The sequence below is a fragment of the Dufourea novaeangliae genome, unplaced genomic scaffold (genome assembly GCF_001272555.1).
Source record: "Dufourea novaeangliae isolate 0120121106 unplaced genomic scaffold, ASM127255v1 scaffold8, whole genome shotgun sequence".
In the NCBI taxonomy this organism is placed as follows: Eukaryota; Metazoa; Arthropoda; class Insecta; order Hymenoptera; family Halictidae; genus Dufourea; species Dufourea novaeangliae.
This window is the reverse complement of record NW_015373923.1, coordinates 7098369-7122525: the sequence shown is the minus strand read 5'-3', so window position 1 is coordinate 7122525 and position 24157 is coordinate 7098369. Positions and strand designations below refer to the sequence as shown.

At 41.1% G+C, this 24157-nt stretch overlaps 1 protein-coding gene across 1 annotated transcript in view; it reads right to left on the bottom strand.

The window, feature by feature from the left end:
- Window positions 1-24157, bottom strand: part of LOC107194613 (hemicentin-2-like) — an 82533-nt gene that overhangs the window by 9227 nt on the left and 49149 nt on the right. The window contains exons 6-9 of the mRNA XM_015584257.1: window positions 6992-7143; window positions 3099-3243; window positions 2829-2959; window positions 714-873 (exon numbers count right to left, since the gene is read on the bottom strand). Of these exons, the coding sequence (XP_015439743.1) occupies window positions 714-873; window positions 2829-2959; window positions 3099-3243; window positions 6992-7143 (588 nt within the window). The remainder of the gene's footprint in view (window positions 1-713; window positions 874-2828; window positions 2960-3098; window positions 3244-6991; window positions 7144-24157) is intronic.

Sequence of the window (24157 nt, the reverse complement as noted above, 5' to 3'; positions counted from 1 at the left end):
GTACTTTCGAGATTCGTTTAGGCGAACACGATCGAAACCTTAAGGGGACATTATACTGTGATATGCGATTTTCTTAACTTTTATTAGGAATTCTTTTTATGGATTTAATGAAAGATTTTTATGCTGAATCTTTCTTTATGCATTTGTTATATCTTAAACTATAAATGAAAATTTTGTTTGGTTGAAAATATGAAATAAAGCTGGCGCTGTGCAGCCCATGAAAGTCGACCATCTCTAAAGCTATCTAAAAAGCTAAAAAGATTCTAAATTATTCGGGGATGACTATCGCAGGTTCCACATTTGGGTTGAAATATTAAAAAATTTTAATAAAGAAAAAAAAGTAATTCTTGTAGGGACGATAGCGTCACACCTGCTGAAGATGTGTGCACAAGATGGGCCAGATCGGTGAAGTAGATTTTAAGATATCGTGGCAATCATTTTCCAAAACAGGGTTTTAAGAAAAACGCCTTTAAAGTTTGTATGCGATATGGGCGTGTGATATGTGATTCGTCCTTTATTCTTCTATAGATTTGACAATTTTATAAATTTCCCAAAATTTCTTCAGGAACACATTTTTAGGATCCCAAGCTAGCAGAAAATGCAAGAAAAAGAAATTTTTTTGTCCGGCTATAGTAGAATGTCCTCTTAAATTCGAATTGTTCCGTGGTGCAGGGTTTCTAAATAATTCGCCGAGAATGCTCGGGAATACTCACACATCACGTTCAAGTAGAACGGAGAACTTTCCCCGTCTCCTTCGGTGTTGTACCCGACGCAGGTGTAATTACCCGCGCTTTTACGGTCGACACCCTGCAGCACTAGACTCTGATTGCTAATAATGATACCCTGTGTGATGTTGTGATGGAGAGTTTTACCCTGGAACAGAGCGATAATAAATACATCAGTTTTTGTGCTGTCTAGCATTCCAGAAAACTTAAGTGTCTGAATCTTATGATTTCTCAATTGTGTTTGAATTTGTGTTCAGTTGTTGCTTGGCGTATTTATCTGTTGCGTTAACCAGGACTATATACAGGGTGATACAAAAAAAGGATTCATAACTGCTAGGGTAGATAGTACACGCCAAGTGATGGAAAAATGTCCTGATAAAGAGGGGTCGAAAAAATAATATTTTCAAAGTTATGTATGAAGAAAATTGTATAAAAACTAATAAAAACTGTCAAAAACCTTCTGTAACCAGGAAAAGGAGAAATGATAATGTAATCAATTGTTTCAATACGATATGATAGCTCCCAAAGCGAGAAAGTCAGTCGCTTTAACCGAAAACAAAAATTGTTTATAACTTTGAAAATATTAATTTTTCAACCTATGTTTATCGACACCATTTTTTCATAATTTGGCGAGTACTATCTACCCTAGAAGTCACGAACCCTTTTTTTGGATCAACCTGTATATTCGCTGAATTGAGCGGTTTTCGTTGGGAATATATTTGGACACGCCTGTAAAGGTGTGCACGTGTTGCTTTACCTTTCTTGCGGTCGGAGGATACAGCAAGATATAGAGAGACTTTGGCTCCCTGCGATCGAACTTATTAGAAAACTTTGAATACCTTGTTCGTCGGAAGTTTGTTTCCCCCTTTTTATACTAATAGACTACCGGGTTCCCCGGCTCGGACTCTTTCAAGTCGCCTAGCAAAGGCTGCCTCGTACAACCGGCGAACTTTTCGGTATCCAGTACACCCTGGAAATGGACCATTTTCGGGAGTTTCTGATCCTCGGAAAACAGCTTGTTCTTTTTTTTTTTTTTTATAAATTGCGGCCAGTGATGAAAAGACGCGGTTTCCTGTGAGAAGCCTTTACTGGCCGAAAGTAATCAAAGGAACAGGAAGACGAAACATCTGATGGAATAGCGATGAAAGATCTGTGTCGACGCAAAACTCGAAACCTCGGGCAGGAGACAATCTCGATGTGAAAATCAAGGTTTTTACGCTATACGTTTCACTGGATGGAATTGATACCTCTGGTGAAACTGATCGAATATTTTCAGAACGGATAGAAAACGAGGGATTGTAGAATGGGAACAAGGTGGCCGTTCAACGTGAAGTATGATGGCTATTAATCAACCAGAGTAAATTGAAACCGTTTTTAATAGGAGCAAGTAGACTACAGCTAATATTGATTCAATCGGGTACAATATGGAAGTTGTCTGATCATACAAAGGAGTTGAACCCGATTGGTTAAGCTAGAACAATATAACGGCCCATGCTCATGGTCAAGGGATAGGGATAATAAAATACGTGAAATTGTAGATCCTTTTATAGCATAAAAGGAAAGAAGATCAAGAGATCAGAGGCAACCAAAGGAGGTCCAGATTCTGCTTTCTTAAACCTAACCAAAGAGAATTAAGAATAGAATTCTTATTGCCCAATCGAAAAAATCTTAAGTAATATTTATAAATATGGTTTCGTAGAAAATTACTATTAAAAAACAGGCGAGTAGGACAAGTATTTGGTCTCAGAAGTAGTATAGAGGTAGTTTCTGATCAGGAGGGCAATATGGCGACCATACAAGTAGTATAGGTACAACATTTAGCTAGAAAAGTAGTACAGGTACATCATTTGGCGAAACAAGTAGTATAGGGACCATACGTGATCATATAAGTAGTACAAGATCCTTATTCTATTACACAAGTAGTATAGGGGCAATGACTGATCAGACAAGTAAGGTAGGAACTGTATATCTGGCCAGATAAGTAGTATCAATCAATGTACAGTATTTCTAACTAGTAATTATTACCATAATCTATTCGTTTACATAGTGTACACCAATTTTCTATTGTCCAAAGAACATTTCTGAATAAATTTCTTCGCTCACCAAGTGCCGCCACTCCACCTTATACACCAGTGGTTCGGCTTGTATCAGACAGTCGAAGTAAACGTCGGTGCCCTCTCGTATCGCGTTCGGATTGAGGGACGTGCCCAGTTGTATCCTGGTCTCCGGCGTGTCTGCAAATTGAAAACGTCAATAAGTCGCAGCCTGTAGCGTAATAATCGTAACAGATCGATCAAACTGGCCGATGGGTACCAGAGGGATGGGGGAACGGGAGTAGCGGAGATCTCTCGAGTGTGTCTTTAATACGCTTACACTGTATCTCGAGCTTCCAGCCGTCCTCTATCGGCTCGGTTCCCATGATTGGATTTTCAGCCCGACACGACAAGTGTCTGCCATCATCTGCCTTGGTCGCCGTGAACGGCAAGATACTGGTGGTCGTGTTCCCATCGCCAGAACTCTGTAACAACATTATGATAACTTCGCTTCGCTCCTCCTGGCTTCGATATTCTTTTTTTCTTTTCTCTTCTTTCTCATTTCGCTTCTCTCGCTCTCCACCGTGCTTCTTAATAGAAAGCGTACACCGCAGTCAGGTCTCTACAAATACCTGCCTCAATCTCTACGTTACACACGGAGCAATTTTCTGGTTTAATGTAGTTTTCGTTTTTGCTTTTTTTAATTCAGTTCCCGTCTATCTTTTTTTAAATTTCCTCTATCACGGAACATCGTAGTTCCTTTCCCACTGTTATTTCGAATCATAAACGGGTGAAAGGTAAGAATGACGTTGATCGATGCGGGGGGTTCTTTTAGAAATTCTTCGATTTAATTATCTGTATGGTTCTCGTACATAACAGTCCGTGGAAGAAACGGAAGAAGAAGAGTATCCCGTGATTTATCGTCTCGTGGGGTTCCGGGGGGCAGAACTACGAAAAGTTCCTCACCACTGTTTCCCATTATCCCCGACGATAATACAGCAATATGTTATCATTAACCGTGGGATGTATCGAAGGCCTAGTTTCCATGGAAAGTTACATCGGAACATCCCCGGGACTTCGTTAAGTCTTCACTTCCCTCCAATTTGTCTACCTCGTCTGTAGTGGGGAAAGGGGCGGGGTGTTTGAATTACGCGTTACCCACGGTAAAAGAAAATATTAATTTTATCGTTTGACATTAATCTTCTAGGGGCACGGCGCGTTACTTGTAAATTAGAAATTTTAATTTCAACCGTTGGAATTTCATTCGCGTTGGCGTGTCACTTAATCAAGATATAAATATTTGAGCCGCGGAGATTGAGAGCGAGAAGGGGTGGAAGAAAGTGTAGCCTGAGGATCGAAACGGAGAAAATATTGTTCCAAAGTCGATACGTCTCATTCCGTAAGTCTTTCCCTCCGTCGCTTATATAAGAAAGTTAAACAAAAGAGGATGAGGCGTAAGAAGGAATACGACGGGGGGCGGAACCATAATCTATAGGACGTCGGAGGAAACGAGATCGTTCTTCTTCTTCTTCTTCTACTTCTTCGTCTTCCGCCACTTCCTCCTGTAATCTTACAGTTTCGAAAGTTTCGTTTCTTCCGACTCAGTCTACTCCTAACGCTTACGACGCGCATCTTCCCTACGTGAACACTTTCTGTTTGAATTGACAGAAATTTCCGGGCAATCTTTTGCGGTGGGACGATACCGCTGATATAAGGTTCGTACGAGCTCCGTGCTAAATAAGTAGAATGGAATTCGTATGGTCAGACGGATTGAGATATTTTGTACTGTCTGTGTGGATAGGAGTCAGATGTCCGGTAGAATTGTTAAAGTAGAGCAAATATAAAGTATTTTGTACATATATTATGCAAACATTAGTAATAAACCATTTGGTAACAGTATTTCATTAACACTAGAACTACCAGCATTGAATGTATACTCAGATAGTAAACAGCCTCAGATAGTAAACAGAGGTCTAATAAACAGACTAAATGTAAATAGTGCTGGTCTATTCCTACATTGTATCTCAGTAACCGCAAGTCTGTTACTGTTCCCTTCGTATTTCGTTTTTTCTTGTTATAATTTTTTAATAAAGCTTCACACGACCTATATTTATATAACATTTTTTTCTTAATCTAGGACACCCTATATATCTATGTATATTCTTTATTTCAGCCTGACAACCAATAAATTTGTCCTTGCTTTACACTTAACCTAACTGTACAAAACTAACTTACCTACCTTCACCTTTCATTCTTTTCCGTCTTATTCCCCTAACTTACGTCCTCCATTATTGCTGTATTTATCTTTTTCCTTACTACCTACCAATAAGTCTCGTAAATCCTATTGCACTTCCATCTCTTTCTCCTTTCTTTTCCAGTTTTCTAACCTATTCTATCCTCTCATTTTTTCCTCCTCACACTACACCCTCTAACCAAACTCATTCTATTTCCCTGCAATCCCATCACGGACTCCCATTAATTCGAATACACTATTTCCCGACAGTTCTTTCCCACCAAACTACTCTTTCCATTTTTCCATTACTCCCCGGCATTGTTTCACCCGTTCGCCCTTGTTCCGTGCAATTCACGTTCCAACCGTGCCTCTAAAATTTCGAAAACCCACCAACGCAAGCTCTAATGCCCGCGAGCCCGATCACCAAAAAGTACAACGGGGAAACGACTCTTCGGGACCGTTAATTACCTTTAACACGTCCCTTCCAGAATCCCTTTTTCGATTCGTCGTTTTTCCGGTCGCGGCACATTCGTCCCAAGGGCTAATTAATCGGCGAGGCGGCAACCCACCCACCCCCTGATGCCGCGGGGCCAATTTGCCTTAATTACGGCCGCCAGTAACGGGAGACATACACTCGAGGGCCCGCGGAGTCGGGGACACCGTTATCACGTCACTGGCTTACTTTGATTTAAATTATTCCGCCGTCTAATGGCGCTTTCAGCGTGGCTTAAACCACGCGGCCCACGGCCCCGCGATAACGATATCCTCGCACGCTATCACGTGGGAGCTCGCAACACACCGAAGAGGAGGAGGATGGGCGCGAGGCATCGATTTTACGGCTCCTTCAAGGGATGGGCCTACGTGAGGGATTAGAAATTATGTTGAGTGCATGCTCCGACGATGCTGAATCGAAATCCCGTCAGTATGCTCACGACCGATTCCTCCTTTGCTGCAGTCCTACCGAAACGATATCCAACAGACGTGGATGCTCATCAGACAGAGACCGGTCCCTTTGTCGATTCTCGTTTCATCCTTGATTTCTCTGCACAGGATGCTCCCAAATTGATCGATCAGCTTTGTTAACGGTTCAGTTGATGGAAGGGATTGACCGTTTCTACCGTTTGGACTTGTTTTTAGTTGTTGTATAAAGGCACTTAAGACTTCTAACTAGAACAATGAGTCCTAAACCGAGTTTCGAGCACCATCGTGTTTTAGGTAAGGTCTGCTTAGGAGTTTTCCTCTAACAAGTCTTGATTCCAGTCGATAAAGTTCGAATTCATTCATAAGGAGAGCGTTCGAGATGGGTGTCTGGAATTTCGATGCTTTTTTGCAGGATAGTAGAAAGGTTGACCCTTACTTAAATCCAAAAGCGTACATGCCTACTCTTATTGATTTTTTAAATAATCTGTATTAAAGTTTTATGGCCGCTTATACACATTAGGCGCGAATGTTGTACTGTCAGAGTTAATGGAGCAGTGGCGTCCGTCACATCCTAGTACCAAAATACTCTTTTTTTCATCTTCTTTATAATATAAATATAATTATTCTTTGTAATATAAATATAAATGTGTAAACGCACCTAAAGTATATAAGGGACCGTAGAACTTCAATACCTATTATTTAAAAAATCAATAAGAGTAGGCACCTACACTTTTAGATTTGGGTAAGGGTTAACCTCGCTACCATCCTGCAAAAGCGCATCACAATTCCATTTGACCATCTCGAGCCCTCTCCTTGTCATTTAAGTTAAGAACGCTTCAGTTCTTTCAAATTCTGAATACTCCAGAATATCCAAAAAATCCTGTGAACCGTAACTGTTCCGTTTAGCTAAGTGTCTTGTGTGCTCTATCAGTTATTCTGGTCGCTTAGTGAAATGCGGTCGAGCAATTTGGGAATACCCTGTATATTGTTCACGGCTGTGAGACATTTCACAGATGCAAATAGTCGACTTCGATGTACTTTCGGCTAGGGAATAGACGGTTAGTTCGGGATCTACTTACGGTCTCCTTGGAGCCCACCAAACGTTGCTCGTTCCTCCACCAGGTGACCATGGCCGGCGGCATAGAACCGGAAGTCAAGCACACAAGCTCGTACCTCTTGCCCGCCGACAGTGGCTGGTTCGCCCCGATTATCTTCACGTCCAGCGGGCCGACTGCAAAATGTTCGTTTACCCTTGGTATCAGTGTGTGCCGGTGAGAAAATTGTACAACGGGAAGTTGTAACTTTATATCGGTGCCTGGAAGGATGATGGAGGAGCGGTCGGTGCTGTTAAACGAATGACGGAGTTTCTGAGTGGGAATGACCGCGACCGAGCTGACGATAAAGGAGAAAGGTGGAGGGGTCCACAGCCTACGGTTGGATAAGGGGAGTAGGTCAGCGTCTTATCAGACGCAACGAACAGTACGCTATTTAGTTGGATAAGCAGATTAGGATAGCACGTGGTAGAATAGTAGGCCGTTGGGAAAGTAGAGTAGCTAGGTGGAATGGTCGAGATAAGTAGAATGGGGCGGTCATGCTCAGACAAGAAAATAAGCGATTCTTTCCCAGTTTTTTTTGGTTTTGGTCTCGACGACGTCAGTTATGCCAGATATGAGAAAATATACACCGCGTGGCATAACTATAAAACTACCCTACAATTTTCAATCGTTATGTATTGTAGTTAAAATAAAAACGAACCACCTTTTCTTCTAGGGTATATAATCTGTTCTTTTTTGGAGAAACATTATTTCTCAACACGATTTTAGACATGGCGTACTCGGTGTGTTTTAATTTTAACCACAGTACATAAGAATTGAAAATTTTAGGGTGGTTTTATAGTTATGCCACGCAGTGTATTGTCTAGATATGAGATTCTGAAAAACATACTGCTTCTTAATTATAATATTGAAATAACGAACACAGATACGAGTAAACAAGTAATCAAACAAACATCACATCAAGATTTTCTGTGTACACATTTCTTCTATTCATTCTTTATCAGTCAAACAAAATTTTCATACATTTCATACACTCACAAATCAAGTAACACTGTTGTTCGAAGTGGTACAACTCAGCCGTTCATTAGCCCAAATCGTTCCATTTTATTCCGATGTAATCATACAAAGTTCTGACAATGTTACACGCTACAATGGCCAGCACCGACGTATCACGTAACTCACAAGATAATACATTATTTCAATAAGGCAATAACTATTCTCAAGATAATCAACATTTCCCCCAGAAAGTTGCCTTTCCCTATATTTTTATTCCTCAAGTTACCATCATTTTCTATGCGTTCAACGAGCTATAAAACGCGATTAACAAGAAATATAAGACACTATCAGCAAGACAGTTCGTTCCCACTGGAACATATCATCCGTATTTTCTCCCCAATAATTTTTCTCGCCCGGTCGGCCACGGTTCAGCACAGTTTCTTCCGCTGTTCCGTCGAAAGCGTCTTAAACGAGGTCATCCCCCGCGAGCTTTTGCATTTCACAAGCGACGACGACAGTACATTCCTCGAGACATTTCGTTTCCCGTACGGTGCTCGATCACGGGAGCGGACGTCGAGGCACAGGATCAAAGAGCCTGCAGTTTACGCGTATAAATCGCGAAAGTAGCTGGGGGGTTGTCTCGAATAAATACAACCGGACGGACGCGTTCACAAGCCGTCGTATACGGTCTGGGACTCCCCTTCTCTCTCTTTCTTTCGATACGGTGAACGGAGAATTTTCCTAGGTACGCTAACAAAACCGTTCTCGAAGCGACGACGACGAAAACGGTAGAAGGAGGTGAGACCAGAGGCGGTGGAACAATTTTCAGGAATAATTCGATTCGTCCGCCGCGATGTCTGAGACCTGGCGCGGATGATGCATCGTTTTGTGACAAAAGGGGAATTTATCAACGTCAATTTGTCGCGCCGTCGACTACGAAACACGGATATCGCGAGGCGGTCGCGTGAGGAACTGAAAAGAGAAAGAAAAACAGTGGAAACGGAAGCTTAATTCTCGTCGGACGACGTTATCGTTCGCGAGGTTCTATGGGGACATAACAGAGCGAGGATTAATTATGTACCGTTTCTTTCGACTGTTTCGAACGGCGAAAGTATTGTTCTCCGTAGCTGCGAACTTGAACGCCCGAGACGAATGAAATTGTATCGTTTCGGTTTGTCCGTGACTTGAAAGGATTTTTCATCGCGTCGGTTCTGGTGTTCGTGTAACGCGCGTTACAGCGAGCAAGAAGTCGGAGAACGGTGTGTATTTAATGTTGCTTTAGCACTGGGGCTCGTTACGTGTTTCATGGGGATAGGATTTATGAGGGCTAGAAAGTGATAATTAGACTGAAGATTTTATGTATTTAAAGAATTTTTATTTTTAGTACTGTTCTTATTTTATAAGGGAGTTGATAGAATTTTTAACGCAGTAACGAAATGTCTGCTTGCTTCTAGTTTCCGTAAATGAATCTTTAAAGATCGATATATGCATTTTGTTTGAAGTTTAATTTATTTTTCTTGTGATTGTTAGCACGTTTAAAGATAGTTTCGGAACTACAATTTTGATTGCTGCTTCATGTTAAACATTCTAAGACTGACTTTTGTATAAGAAGAGTTAAGGCTAAAATAAGTCTGTTATTTGATTGAAGTGAGGTTGTTTTGTTTTTAAAGAGTTGTATATTTTGACTTAGATCCAAAGAGGCTAAATAATACGAGAAATTTTATGCAACATTACATTCCATTCATGATCCCCATTTATCATGGATAAATATGTAGTTAAACAAGATTTTGTAGACTTCCAATCAATTTTTTCAAGTTGGCTACCCAAGCCAGTCACGTGGCCAGTTGCATAGAGAGTAGTAGTATACTGACATCATTGAGTTAAGTAAGATATTGATCGATGTGGGTAAAAATACTTCACGGTCAAGTAGATACAGAGCTTGATGTATTATACAGTGACAAGTTAGACAAGTAGTATAAGTCTGCAACTGACGTGACAAGTAGTACAGATCAGATGTCCATCGGACATGTAGCGGGTGTCGGCAGTGGCTCGTACAAGTTGTACAAGTTCGTACATCATCACACATTCTATCTAGTCGTAACAAGTAGTGTATATATATATATCTAGTTTTACAAGTGGTATAACCGTCCGTATGATCAGACAAGTGTTGAAAGTCAATATTTACCAAGCCAAGTGGTACAACTCAGCGGTTCGTCAGGCAAATATTACCTCCATCGATTCTTCCTTCAAAATTCACCACCACCTATCGATTCTCACGCGACAAAATCGATCAACGAAGTAAGTTTTTCACGATTCCCGACCGGCACGGCGATGCACCGAGTCCCACGGGGCAACATCGAAAAACTGTTTCTGGGACGCTTCGATCCTCCCGACCCGTTGTAATCTCGTTCGAAGTTCCTAGTAACTCGCTCTCCGACTTTGGGGAGGGTCGGGAATTTCTTACCGCAATCTCGCGACCCGGCAAGAAAGCCTGGAAATCGACGGAAAAGTTAACTCAAGGGAAGTTAACAACAAGCTGGATGGGGGGGGGGGGGCGCTGCTTCGACGCCGACAAAGGGAACGGACCAGCGGTTCCTTGCGTGCACGCGTTGTAGAAACTCCGGATGGGACCCAGTGTGTGTGTGTATTCGTTGTCGCGACAAAAGGTAAAGTTGAACGCGAAATGTACGCTCCGCCCCGCGGCCGTGCAAATTTCCTCCTTCGCGGCGACTGCGATACGGCCTTTATATAGTCGCGGCTGTGCCGACCGAACAATAGCCTTGCGTTTGCGTCTCGATTCACCACGCCGCGGCCGAATGGACGTTTTCAACACGAAAATGGAGCATCTCCGAGCGATGAAACGTGGACGTCTCTCTGGTTCGTGGTGTTACACGGAAATGTTGCTGCCACGATCTCTGGGCTACTGTGAATTCTGACAACGTGACACACGGGGTCTCGATGTTATGTTGGATAGGCGCAGTTGGTAAATAGAAATTAGTACAGAGGTGATGAGACAAGCTTTTTGTATTGGGGTGTTTGGAGAATTTCGTAGAGTTTTGAAGCATTGTGGCTTGGTTACGCCTGGTTAGTGGACGAGGGAAGCTTATTTGTGAAAAGGAATTATTATATTCCGACTGGAAGATTTTATAGCCGTTTGTTTGATTAATTAAACTTTGTTCTATGGGATGATTATTCCTTTGGATCGCTAGAATATTCTGTAGCGAGAAAACAAAATCTATGTAGAAGCAGGTTGAACAGCTTTTTAACTAAGGTAATAAAAATTAAAAATATATGATAAAATATGTTATAAATGATGGAATGAAATTATTTGGGAAATATAAAGAAATAATAAAAAAACCTAATGAATAAGAATACAAAATATAAATTGAAAAACGTAGACCGTAACTCTGCCTATAAAAAAACGCTACGGACTTTCCGAAGGATCCAATAATATGGACTCGTTCTGCAAGGAGACATTAACGTGGAATAATGGGGTTTCGTTTTAAATCGACCTTTACGGTGTACACTTTGAAATCACTTAGGGACGGGTAGCTTTTAAAAGAGTCACAAGGTCCCCACCAAAGCAGCCGGTTCCGTCGTCGCTCCGTCAATATTAAGTTTACTCCCGTAATTACGTAATAAAGCAAACATCATTTTGCCCCCCTTCAAGCTATTGACCTGGCCGAATTAGCCTGACGCAAGTCATGTAAATTAGCCTCGACCGCAACTCAGTAGGGACTAGTGGGTCTGTGGATGGGCCGACGGTGGTGGCGGAATAGAATATTTGAAATATTAGTCTGTCAATTGATTCTCGTCTGGTTTATTGTTCAGGAATCCCTTTTTTGAATCGCACACTTGTGGCGGTTGAAATGAAAGGAATGAAAAGGAATGGAAAGGAAAGGGAGCGTTTCTCGTCCTGGGTCTGCTAATGGATTCGTCTCTAAGGCTATATAGACATTCAATGAGTGGTTAAGGACAGTAATATATGACCTGAACTATGAGAAGTAAGTTAATTAAAGGAAACAAATTTTTGAGATAAGAGCTGTTTAAATAAACGCCTTCTGCTCTTGCAATTGGCAGGCAATCAGCTCCTCTCCTGTGGGTTCTTTTTCTCTCGTGAAGATGGCTACCATTCAAGGTCATTAGATAGGTCTATTTCAAGGTCAATTATACGTTTCGAACTTCTACATTGTTTTTAGAAATTATGAAGTATTGCACAGACTCTACAGGGTGTATCACAATTTTTGAGCTCTTTTGATTTTCAGTTTTTATTCCCCATCCTTAAGTACAAATTCTGAAACAATGAATAGGGTCTGAAACCTGGAATTTCACCACAATAGTTAAAACTACACGTTTTCATTTACCTGTTTTTTTTTATTTTGTTATACTACAGAATTCGTTTGACCGAGTACGGGAAAGTGTATATAAGATTGTATGTAAACATCGCTACGAAACGGCTACTCGAATAACAGAACTTCCGGATACTAGAACGTTCGGATATTAGAGTATTCAGATAACAGAACCTTCGGATACTAGAAGTTCGGATATTAGAGTATTCGGATAACAGAACTGCCGGATACTAGAACGTTCGGATAATAGAGTATTCGGATAATGGGGCTGCAGTTATGGGACGCTCTACTGTATTAGCCATTCGATTGGTCAGCGTCTGGTTTGCCGTTGCGTTTCAGGAATGTCTTTTTTAATCGTGCACCCTGGTTAATAGTCGCTGGTCGCAGCAGAACCGGTTCTTCGTTCACCGACGATGAAACCAAACACACCGGTCGCGGTCTACGAGCCCCATCGGGGCCCCTACGGTTTGTTGCACGATGTCTAAACCTGCCGCGAAATTTAATCAGGAATTTTTTTCTGCCTTTTTCCCTCTCCCGGCGATATCCCGCCGCGACGCGTTACGACGACTGGCCGCGTACACACTGGGCTGGCTGCGGTCTGCGGCGGAGTCACGGGACCAAAGTAAATTTAATACCGCAATTTCGGCCGACGGCGGACGAGCGCTCGCCGCGTTAATGCTCGCGTGCCCGGTGAAATGTGGACGTTCTTTGAAACAGGAGATCCGTGGAAACCACCCCAACTACCCTCCCCTTCGGGGCTGGGAAAGGTCTCGCGTCGCGAAAATGTTTTCGCGGTAGTTTTGCGAGGATAGGATGAAAAAGGTTGATGAGACGTTCTGGAATTATTATGCGCCGGAGTCGTATAAATGTTTGCTGTTTCAGCTTGAAATTTCGTATTCTCTGTCGACATTCTGTGTCACTTTAGCGATGGGAATTACGAAGAATTTCGTTGTGATTGTAGGGGCCATTTATTGTGTCAGGGGAATTGTATCAAAGTGGGTTCATGATACGAGTCTAGAAGACTGGCTGTTTAAAGTTTTTGATCTACAAGATTACTAATCTTCTTGTTTGATAGTGTTCTATTTCAGAGGTATGAATTTTATCCTCAGGGTAGATGAGTAACTAGTTTTGCAAAGAGATAATTATAAGGGTGTCTCATTTAAGTGTGAATCCTCGAATATTTTTTTTAATTGTGAACAGGTAAAAAATATTTTATGCGTAATTTGAATGATATTAAGTGGTCAGTATCCTGCAAACCTTTAAATGTGGTATTTTCCTTGAAGTTTCCAAGATCACTGATTTTTTTTTCAAATGACTGTATATTTTTTTGATTTCGAGCCGCATAAAGATCGATGTATATCCCCGTTCCAATCGGAAAACGACCCTGAGACATTCCCGTTGTTCTCTTGGCCACTAGAAGCCCGCGAATTCTCGGATCGTAACCGTTTGAGGTGTGACCATCGAGACTCATCGAGTTCTAATTCAATTCCCTGGCGAACCTAGACGACCTTGACGACGACAGGGGGGACATGTTGGTCCACGGAGACATGGGGACGTTGCTGACAGTTCCAAAAAAAAAAAAAATAGGACGCGGAAGAGGATCGTTGGAGATGGACGATGCGATTCATGGATCCCGAGGCCTACGATGGGTCCCACGGGTGCGCGGAGACATCGTACAAGAGCCGAGCACTTCGATTTAAGTGGTAGCCGCGAGTCGTGTCGTGGACGGAACGGAGGCCTCTCTCTTTCTCTCTCTTCTCGAGACAAGGGGAAATTGGATGAAAGCCGTCGCGGGCAACGACGGCTGGTAGAGTGGTCGAGGAAAAAGAGGAATGGAAACGACGTTTTTCCAAGGATGTATTCCCGCCTTCCCCCCTTCCCCAAGTCCGCGCCGCGTTACGCGAGATTGCGCTGTAACGGGTCCACTTATTCCGTGCTTCTGGAGAAATCGACCCTGAGAACAGGGAACGGAGAACGACTCGCTGGCGAGTTCCCCGTTCGAGGCCGTGCGGAATTCTTTGGGGGGTGAAGAGCGAGAGATTAGATCGTGGAACGCATACGTAGATATAAGAGCCGAGCATGAATGTATATTTTTGGGATGACGGTGCTTCTTGAGTGTATTAGTATGTAATCCAATATGCTTGGAATTGAGTTACGGTTAAATTACAATTGAATGGAAACCTTAAGTAAGGGACTATGTGAAGCAGATTTTGGTTAAAGTTGAATTAAGGGGACCAGCCAGTCAAATTTGGTAAACATTTAACCGTTCTTTGGGAATTAATTGCAAGGAAATGAATACAAATTGTGATTAGTTCTTTTGGGTAATGTTTAGTAATACTATAATCTGTAATAAATTCTTTTGGATGAAACATTGAATATTTTTTTAGCGATTATAATTGTTGATTTACGATGCTGAATGTCACACATGAAAAATTTTCTATTCGCATTTTAATGCGTGAAATAATCTTTGTAATACGTTGTGGATCCAGCATCCAGAAGAATATCAGAAGTTTACTGGACATAGTTCAAGTGAGATTGCACTAGTGTGATTTTGTTTAATATATGAAATGCTACATAATGACGCAGTTTCTTTTCGTGCTCTTGAGAAATATACATATTTTCGACCTGTGACACTTTTCTTGCAAAGATGTGGTATGTAACAAAATTTTTTCATTACTTAATCATTTTATATAGTACAATTAAGGGCATTGGAGAGCAGTGAATAGAAACAATTAGCAATCCACCTCATTCAAGGAAGAACATTAAAATATACTTCATTTAAAAAGATTGTTATTCATAGTTTGATAATACAAAAATCTGTGGAAAATTCAGAATTAAAATGTGCCTTACGTGTCCCAGTTACCCCAAGAGGGAATATTCTGTTTAACATTTCCGTTGATTTTACGCTTCCATAGAGGGATTCCCGGTGATTTTCGATTTCGAGGGCCGATGGAACGGTTTACGATAAACAACCGCCGGAAATTCCGATCGTGCGATCGGGGATGCGTTCGTTAATCCACGATCCTGAAAACGGGATTTATCACGTACATTATGCAAACATTAGCATGGGTTTCGTTGAAAGAATGAGCCACTCCGAGGAAGGGGATTTGTTGCGATGGGAAACAGGGTTTGCTTCATCAGTAGCGAAGACGGTGTTGGGTTACCGAGGATCAGTCGATGTTCCACTTTTTCGTGAAGTTCCCCCACGAGAATCCTTCGAGTTTATAGAGGATATTTTCGATAATACATCGGCACACATGTGCAGGCTTGCTCGTCATATAGGTAAACAGGGAACTGAACAAGATTTCGATGTTCGAGTAACCTTTTGCAATACGATTTTCATCTTTTCCATTGGTTAATATTATTCTCCACGTCCATTTTTGTCTATTGTAATCAGTTGTTCTTTACTTTTATTCCATATTCAGGGTATCTCATTAATTTTGAAGGTCCAAATTATTTCTGGTGTTGTCGAATATATTAAAAATTCACTATGTCCATTTTTGACTATACTAATCAGTTATTCTTTATTCCTGTTCTATATTCAAGGTATCTCGATAATTTTGAACAATAAAATAATAATATTCCTAGTGCTATCGAATATATGAAAAAGCTGCTACATCCATTTTTGACTACTCTAACAAGTTATTCTTTATTTTTGTTCTAATATATACAAGGTATCTCACTAATTTTGAAGATCTAAATTACTTCTGGTGCTATCGAATATATTAAAAATCTGTTACGGTCATTTTGTACTACCATTATCAACTGCACCCCCTTTCTATCCCTACTAAAGACTGCAAAACACAAACCTAGAAGTTAGAGCAACAACTCTGAACATTATCTTTACTCCCATCACACACACCCTACCAAAATACCGTAATCCAAAGGAACACCTTCACCCTAAACAGAAGAACCGAGGGTATAAAAAAAACCGGTACACACACGTTCGTCGTCGAGTAAAAGATTCCATTCACCGGTAGAGCAACATGAATCTTCAATTTTTCGTTGCTCAAACACAGGGGGACCACCTTCGCGACCGTGGGTTCTCTACAAGGGGTTGAAAAGGTTCGTCGATAGGTGTCTTCCCCCCGCGGCCTGAGGCTGTCCTAGAGGTATTTTCGTCTGGTTTCCACGGTGTGTATTCGTGAAAATCTCTGTATAGAAGGGTCGTCGTAGTCGTCGTCGTCGTCGTCAGGCAGCGTCCGATCCTCCGACTTTCTGTCGCCCGGGGGCGGATGATGGTTCTTTCGGTCTCCGTGCGCGCTAGTCCACGTTTCCACGTTTCTCTGCTACGGGAAATTTAGGCCAGCGTCCCTAGAACGCCGTCGTCTATTCAGCATTCCGCGTGGATGTTCGCGAACCCGCGTCACGTCTCAAAGGACAGCCGGCGAATCATCGTCCTCGCGGAATAAAGGGGAAAACATTATTCCAGTATAAACAGGAATCGATTTCGTTTCGGGCGTCATATGTCAGTTAACGGTGAAATCATCCTGGATAACATAAACGTCGTGAATAAACTGAAAGACCGTCGTCTCGATTTTGTATTCGGAATTCGTGGCGTAAAAGAATGCTTAATGCGGATATTCACTCCCCTGAGTTTCAGGAGGTCGAAGAAATGTTTTCTGAGGTAGGTCGAGGATGGATATACTTGGGTAGAATCAAGAAAAATTGGAGGATCTCAGGTCTTGTTTCCAAAGATTCCTCATGGTCTCGTTACTTTTGCATCGGAAGATCTCCGAGCTCCGTGATATGCTTCCCCGAGACTCGGTGAAGATTCCCCTCAAGTTAAATGAAAGTTGCATGAACTTGGATACCTTCAAAGAAACTATATTGTTGGGAACGGAGTCCATAGGGCTTCGCGTTTGCTCGTTGCACAATGTCAGGTGGTTCTTGCGTGGAATGGGTAGTTTGGGAGTTTCTTCGATGTTAGCTATTGATTCGACGGTGCAGTGTTTTATGGTTGTTTGATTTGAAGCGTTTGCGGACTTTATCGGGTGAATGTGAATAATTGAGTTTTTGTTAGGTTTAGTCTTTTGAGCAGTGGCGTGTAGTTAATGAAGTAGGAAAAACTGAGGGCGAAAGATGTCCTTTGTTATTCAGAATTTGAGTATCTATGTTCTACTTTGTGTCTTTGTAAGAGTATTATAGAATGGATTGAGTTGAAAATGAGAATGGATGGTTTTAGGAATAGGTATACAGTCTATAGGAAACGTAATAGTTTAAATCAAGTTTCTTATAATAAACATATCATACGAAAAACAGTATTATTTATATAGTTCAGTGCTATAGTCTAACCATAACTGTTGGGTATACAAAATATTAGGTGTACCAATAAGTAATTCACTATTCCTCGATGAAATCGTTGTTCTTCACTATAAAAGTCAAGATTTGTCATATGTACAGTGATTTTCCTACAAATTACACCATTGTTACTCAACTCAAGATCGGGAAGATACTTTTAATTTAAAATATGTCGCCTCACAATTATATCAGTAGTGGATTACTTATTGGTGTATCTAATTGAAATGTTCCAAAAAAGTTTCAGGAATTCGAAACTTTGCACTTCTGTTTAATTTAGCCAAAATCCTATCACTACAGTACTTTCACGAGGATGCACTATAAAATTTGAAAAGTTAAAACCTGTATTGATACATAAAACAAAGTAATGATAATAATTATTCTAGAATAATCATGGAAATTTTTTATCAAATATATCAATGGAACGCTGTGTGGTCTGCATTAAGGGTTCTGTGTGGAAGTATTAGGAGCACACGACGAATGGGCCGAGATTTTCCTCTTCTCTTCTCTTCGAGACCATCCGAGTCGTGAAGCAATTGTCTTGTCGTCGCTTCGACGCCGGGCGGAAGACACCGAATCCCGTCGAATTAGCATACTCTTGGGCTCAGGGGAAGCTCCCAGTATCATTAATTCGTCGCCTCGGGGCGCGAGGATAAACCCGGACGGTGTCGCGATCCCGAACACAAGCCTGCCACGTTGTCGTCGGGGGCGCGACCGACGATCGGATGAGGGGGGTTAGGTAACGTTGAAACGGACGGGAATATCCCGCGAGATTCGACGGATTGAATTGCAAAGCGAATGAAAACCAAACTCCGTGGATAAGGAGCCACCGATGGGCGGAATCGCGGCGGCGACGACGCGAGGTCGATCGTGCTTCAGTCGCTATTCTTCCAGTTTCATTCCATTCCCCTTCTGTAGTTTCGATTTTACATGGGTGACGATGAATTTCGTGAAATTTCAAGAAGGATACGTGAATATTTGCTCATATCTCGTGTTTGGTTGAGTGGTGTAGATAGACGTAGATTTATAGAGGAATCTCAGTGGATTGACGATCATCTTTTTGGTATTGTATATGTAAGATTCCTCAGATGTGGATGTAAAATTTCTGTAGATCATGTGTAAGAAGAATTTAATATTCTTTGACAGTGGTTCCTTAACCCATTTGCAAATAGGATGAACATGGTTTTAAGGCGTGCATCTGATGTTGATAAAAAATCCTGTGAAGGTTATTTTAACGATTTTCTCAAAGTCATCGTATTTTTTTGCATATTAATATGTACTTTTTATAATGCGATGTGGTAGTCGGCGTCAAGATAAGTTCAACGACTTACACACCATGCTTCAGTTTGAAGAATGCAGAAGTAAATAAACGTAATAAGAAGTAAAAAACATTTTATCACCATCAGATGCACGCCTTAAAACCATGTACACACTTAATCATTTTTTCTTACTTTAAATAGTAGTGGAAATAATTTTGGTGTTCGAGTTAAAATTAACACACTGTATATTCAATGGGAATTTCCCTTATAGAGAAAAAATGTAACTAAAAGGTGTGTTATGTGCTACAGTATGGGTAAAAGGAGTGAAAGTCGTTTGAAGTGCAGAAAAGTGTGCTGTTGCTCTTCATTTAAAATACCTTAATCTTAGAGACTGAAAGGTGCTAGCGAATATAGTCACAGTTTCACGGAAACAGTCGAAGTTCTGGATGTTCATTATTCCATCGCGTTTCATCAAAAGAGAAGCCCGTTCTCTATTCAAATCAGAATACACTTACCGTAGACTGGATCAGTTTTACACCATCGAGGGAAAGATACGCCTCAGAGAAGAACTCGAAATTACCGATCGTTCTAAAAACTGCAAGTAGGAGACTCAATCAGAAACGGTTCTAAATCAGCCGAATAGTCGAGCGTATAAAGGGAACGAAGTCTTCCCCCGTCTTCTACTGTATTTCGTCGCGCGTTTCATCAAAGGGAACCGTCGCCGGCGGGATGAGCCGTTTCTAAAAGACGCGCCAAAATGGAATAAGAGCGATCATACGACGGGAGAATCGTCGCGTTTCCTCTGCTGAATTTCATTATGCGAGCGAAATTGGATCCCGTCGATCAATTACCCCGGCTGACGGTGGAGGCCAGAGACGTTCTTCTCAGAGCGTGAGAGAACTCTCCTTCGAGCCACTCTCTCTCTCTGTCTCTCTCCATTTCGGAGATGGTTCTCGCAAGGCCGATTAACGTTCCTGTTCCATCGAAAATTCTCGCTCGGCTGCAGCCGCGCAATCGATCCTTTCGTCGATCGTGCGTGTTCTTCTGCGTTTTCTCTTGTTCGTGGTGAAAAGTGTTCCGATACTATACATGATGTCCTTTTTAACCCTTTCGATGTTTATGTCGAGTATACTCGTCATGAAGAAATGACATTTTCTTGTTTAACCCTTGTGTGGGCAACCAGAATATTCACGGTTATTAAGCAATTTGAAGACTTCTATGCTGACAGATTAGATTAACATAGATAATTTTATTTTCGTACATTTTCAAAACTTTTAGTTTTCCCTTGCTTATAATATACCAAGTGTTGTTTTAGGCAAGAACATAACAAAATGTGAAAGGAAATTTATAAATGGATACCTGGTGGGGGGGTTTTTTCGTTAATATCTCATTAACAAATCCTCGGATAACATTTTTACTGAGGAAAAATTTGTTCCAAATCACCTCAGAAGTGACCCATTTCATGGACCTACAACACTTTTGTTACACCCTGAATACTTAATCGAACTAAATTATTACAGTTTTTATTATTTTTCCACACAATCGAAATGCGCCTTTTAATTTGCATGTTTAGCATATATCCAAGAAAATTCGTCACCACTCAAACGGTTAAATCTCCGTAATTTTAATGAAAATAGTATGTTCGACAATTGCCGCCGGAACCAGGCCGGGGAGCATTCCAGAGGCCAATTTCCGGGCAGCTCTTTCGGCCCGTCTACGATGACTGCTCGATACAAATAGCCCGGCGTTTAACGCGCGTAGGCGCGCGCTAGCGAGCTCTTGTAAACCGCGATAAATGGGCGTACTTATGTATAGTTTAAGCGTGAATCTATTACGAGTAACCGGACCGGTATAACTGAAAACAAAGGGTCGTATAATTTCTCGGCCGGTGGATATTCAGTCGCGACCGGCCCCATACACACACACGTAGTCCATTTACCGTATTACAGGCGGTGAAAACGATGGGGATTAAACGCAGTTTTAGTCTCGCGCCTTTCATATCGGGGATGGTGCATTATTGTCTTGGAATAACGAACGCGTCGACGGGGATTGCGTTCGTTTTTCATTACGCTGAATGTCGAAAACACAAAGAAACAGAAACACTCGATTCGAGAAGAGATTAAGCTCTTATTGCGGTCGAGAAGATCCCTCTATTTCTAAAAACTATAGAGTAAACCAAACTGTGAATGACCGAATTGGTAAATTTATGGACGTTTCAAATTAATACTTGAATATATTTATTTATGACAACAAAACAACCGTTGGAATTGCAATTAGATTTATTTTTCTAGAAATTTTTTATAAAAATAGTTACTTATTCTTATAGAAATTTTTCAAACATTACTTATAAAGTGCAAAACGTATAAGAGTCCAGTAAATGACTGCTACATTTCTGAAATATTTTGAATAAGAATCGTATTGATTAATGTTTGCTTAATACGCTTACCTATAAATTTGAGATATTAAAAGTGCAACTGCAATCCATTTACAAGCATTTAATAATTTGAAATTTATAATTTACCTACATTTCAATTACTGGCCAATTATTGGTTGGTTTATCCTATATCCATCGTCTACTTGGTTTGAGAGTACTAGATACTCTCTAAATTCCTCACTGATGAAACTTCTGTCATATTGAGATATGGTCACTGATAGTTTAATCATAATGCGATTCAAGAGAGAAATTTGACAATTTTGTGTCTTCTCAACCACTCCAAACCCTGACATCGTTAACCCCTCACGGTTTCTAAATAAAGAATTGCTCACCTCAAGGGGCGAAATTAATTCAACACCGACAGCGTGTGTCCTTAGAGGCCTGGGAACGAAGAATTTCCGAGGACCGTTCAAACGTTCAAAGGGGACTGTTCCGGCCGGCGCTGTTGGAAAAAGAACGTCGTACGTCTGTATCATCGGAGCCGCGCAGCACGCGTGGTTCGTTACGCCCGTGAAAAAGAAGGGAAAAAAAAGAGGTAGAACAAAATAAGCCATCGCGCCTCTTTATGCGCGTTTCTATGCGCGTGCACACAAAAGCTCGCCTGGTTGGAAGCTCGAGCATCGCGGAGCGGTATTCAGGGCAACCTCGCCGACTCTCTGAGTTAATAATACGATACGTTTCCGGTGTTCCTCGCGGGATGCAAGCTAGAACGAGAGAGGGAGCATGCGTGGCACGACATTGCTTCTGCAGAATATCATGTAAAAAGGGAACCGTCGTTTTCAATGGACTTCAGAGCTTTCTTATTTCGGCTCGGTCATTCGGTCAGATGGATTTCCTGTCGGCATATCTTCTTCCCATGGAAATACTCGCGCTCCTTTCCCCTTTCGCGTCCTGATGAAAATTTTGAATGTCGTTCCGTTTCTGGGGAAACGCACGACGATCCCCGAAATGGTTAGAGGTCCCGTGGATTTGGAGGATAAATATTGAGCGTACTTGCATTGGCTGCAATTCTTACTGATTTACATACAGTATGTCTGGTTTAAGTATATACACGCTATCATTGATGTAAGTCTTGAAAATGCGAGAAAATGATTCATATAACAGTTGTTTGATTCTATGGAACGAATTTAATAGAATTTTTGAATTTTATTTTTAATTGGTCTTTACAGAGATTTTAATAACAATGTAATTTTTTTAAATAGGGGTACATATTTTTATTATTACCATGGCATTAAGCATTTCAAGACGAATTTAAGGACATATTTTAAAATGCTGTTTGAGTAATAATGTCAAGTCGGGTTAGAGTTGTTTGCCCATAACGTGTGATCCGCGGGACAAGAAACAATGAAATTGTTTTGATAGTATTGCTCAAACAGACCTTCCAAATATGTCGTTGAATTCATTTCAAAATACTTAATAATACGGCAACAATACAAATATGTACTTCAATTTAAAAAATTACATAATTATTCAAATCTCTGTAAATAACAACGAAAAAATTCAACTCTTTTATTATGTTTGCTCCATAGAATCCAATAACTTTCATATGGAACATATTTTCACATTTTCAATAGTTTCATCATTCCTGATATTTGTCTTAGTTTTGCATGTAAAAACCACCCTGTGAAAGTGTACCACAAATTTATTAACACCCTGTAGAACAAAATTAATGAATTATGTAACAATGTCCATAAGAAAAAAACAGAGGAACTTATGCTTCTACTTAGCATATTAGTTCAAATTGAGAGAATTTCTTCAGCGTCTATTCGAGAACTTTGTTACACCAAGATTCACGCAACCATAGCAATCACACGCGACACGCCACTATATTCCGACGTAACAGCTGAGCAGTACAAAACGGAATCGTTCATTAAATTTCCTCCTGGCTCTACCCCCCTCCTGTGTGGGGGTTAATTCAAATTTTCCATCGGTCGATAAGCTTTGATCCGTGAAAAATACCAATTACCCTCGAATGTAAATGAAATTCACAATTCTCGTGTTCGCGGTTGTTTCTCCTTTTGTGGCCGTGCCTCCCCCCCTGATAGGAATCGGCGTAATTGTGAACGATCCACCCTCCGGCTGCCGGCATGGAAACGTAGGATCCAACCCCCCTCCTTTTTCACCGCGATACGCATAATTACTCGATAATTCAACGTTATCGGGGAATAATTAGCTATTAACTCGTGTCGCGTGTTACGGGGAAGTTTACTCTGTAATTTCGAGGTCGCTGGGTTCCCTTGTTTCGTGCAACCTGGACACACACGTATGAAATATACGGAAATCCTTGGGGTTCGTGCGTGAACGTCCTTATAATCCGTGATCGCGCGCAGACTTAACGGTTGAAGTACATCATTGTAAATAATTCCACGATCCTAGGCAAGCGTAAAACGAATCACGTGTAACGGACGAATAAAAATTGACTATTCTACCGTGGAAATGTCGATAGATCCATGATGCAAGGTGTGCTTGTGCGCAGCATTCCAGATTTGCGAATAACGTGCCTTTCTTAAGATTCTGTATATTGGATTGTCAACCAACAGGATTGTTGCATTAAAAACCTCTATGTTTAAAATATAAAGTAGCGCGGGACAGAGAACCAAGCACGTTCCATTCATATGTGTATACTGCAGCTTCGCTCGCACAGGATCGCTCATTTCTTCTCGAGCGAATTTACCAATAAAAAATGCATTTTTTCCTTTATTACTTTCAATTCCTAGTAGAAAAATTGGAGCAATTTATGAAATGATTTAAGATTTGCATTATTATCGAAGAGTACAACTTCTTTGAATTATGAATAAAATTTTTAAGAATCCTATCCAGCCCCGCTCAATTGTTCTAATCTAATATAAGTATA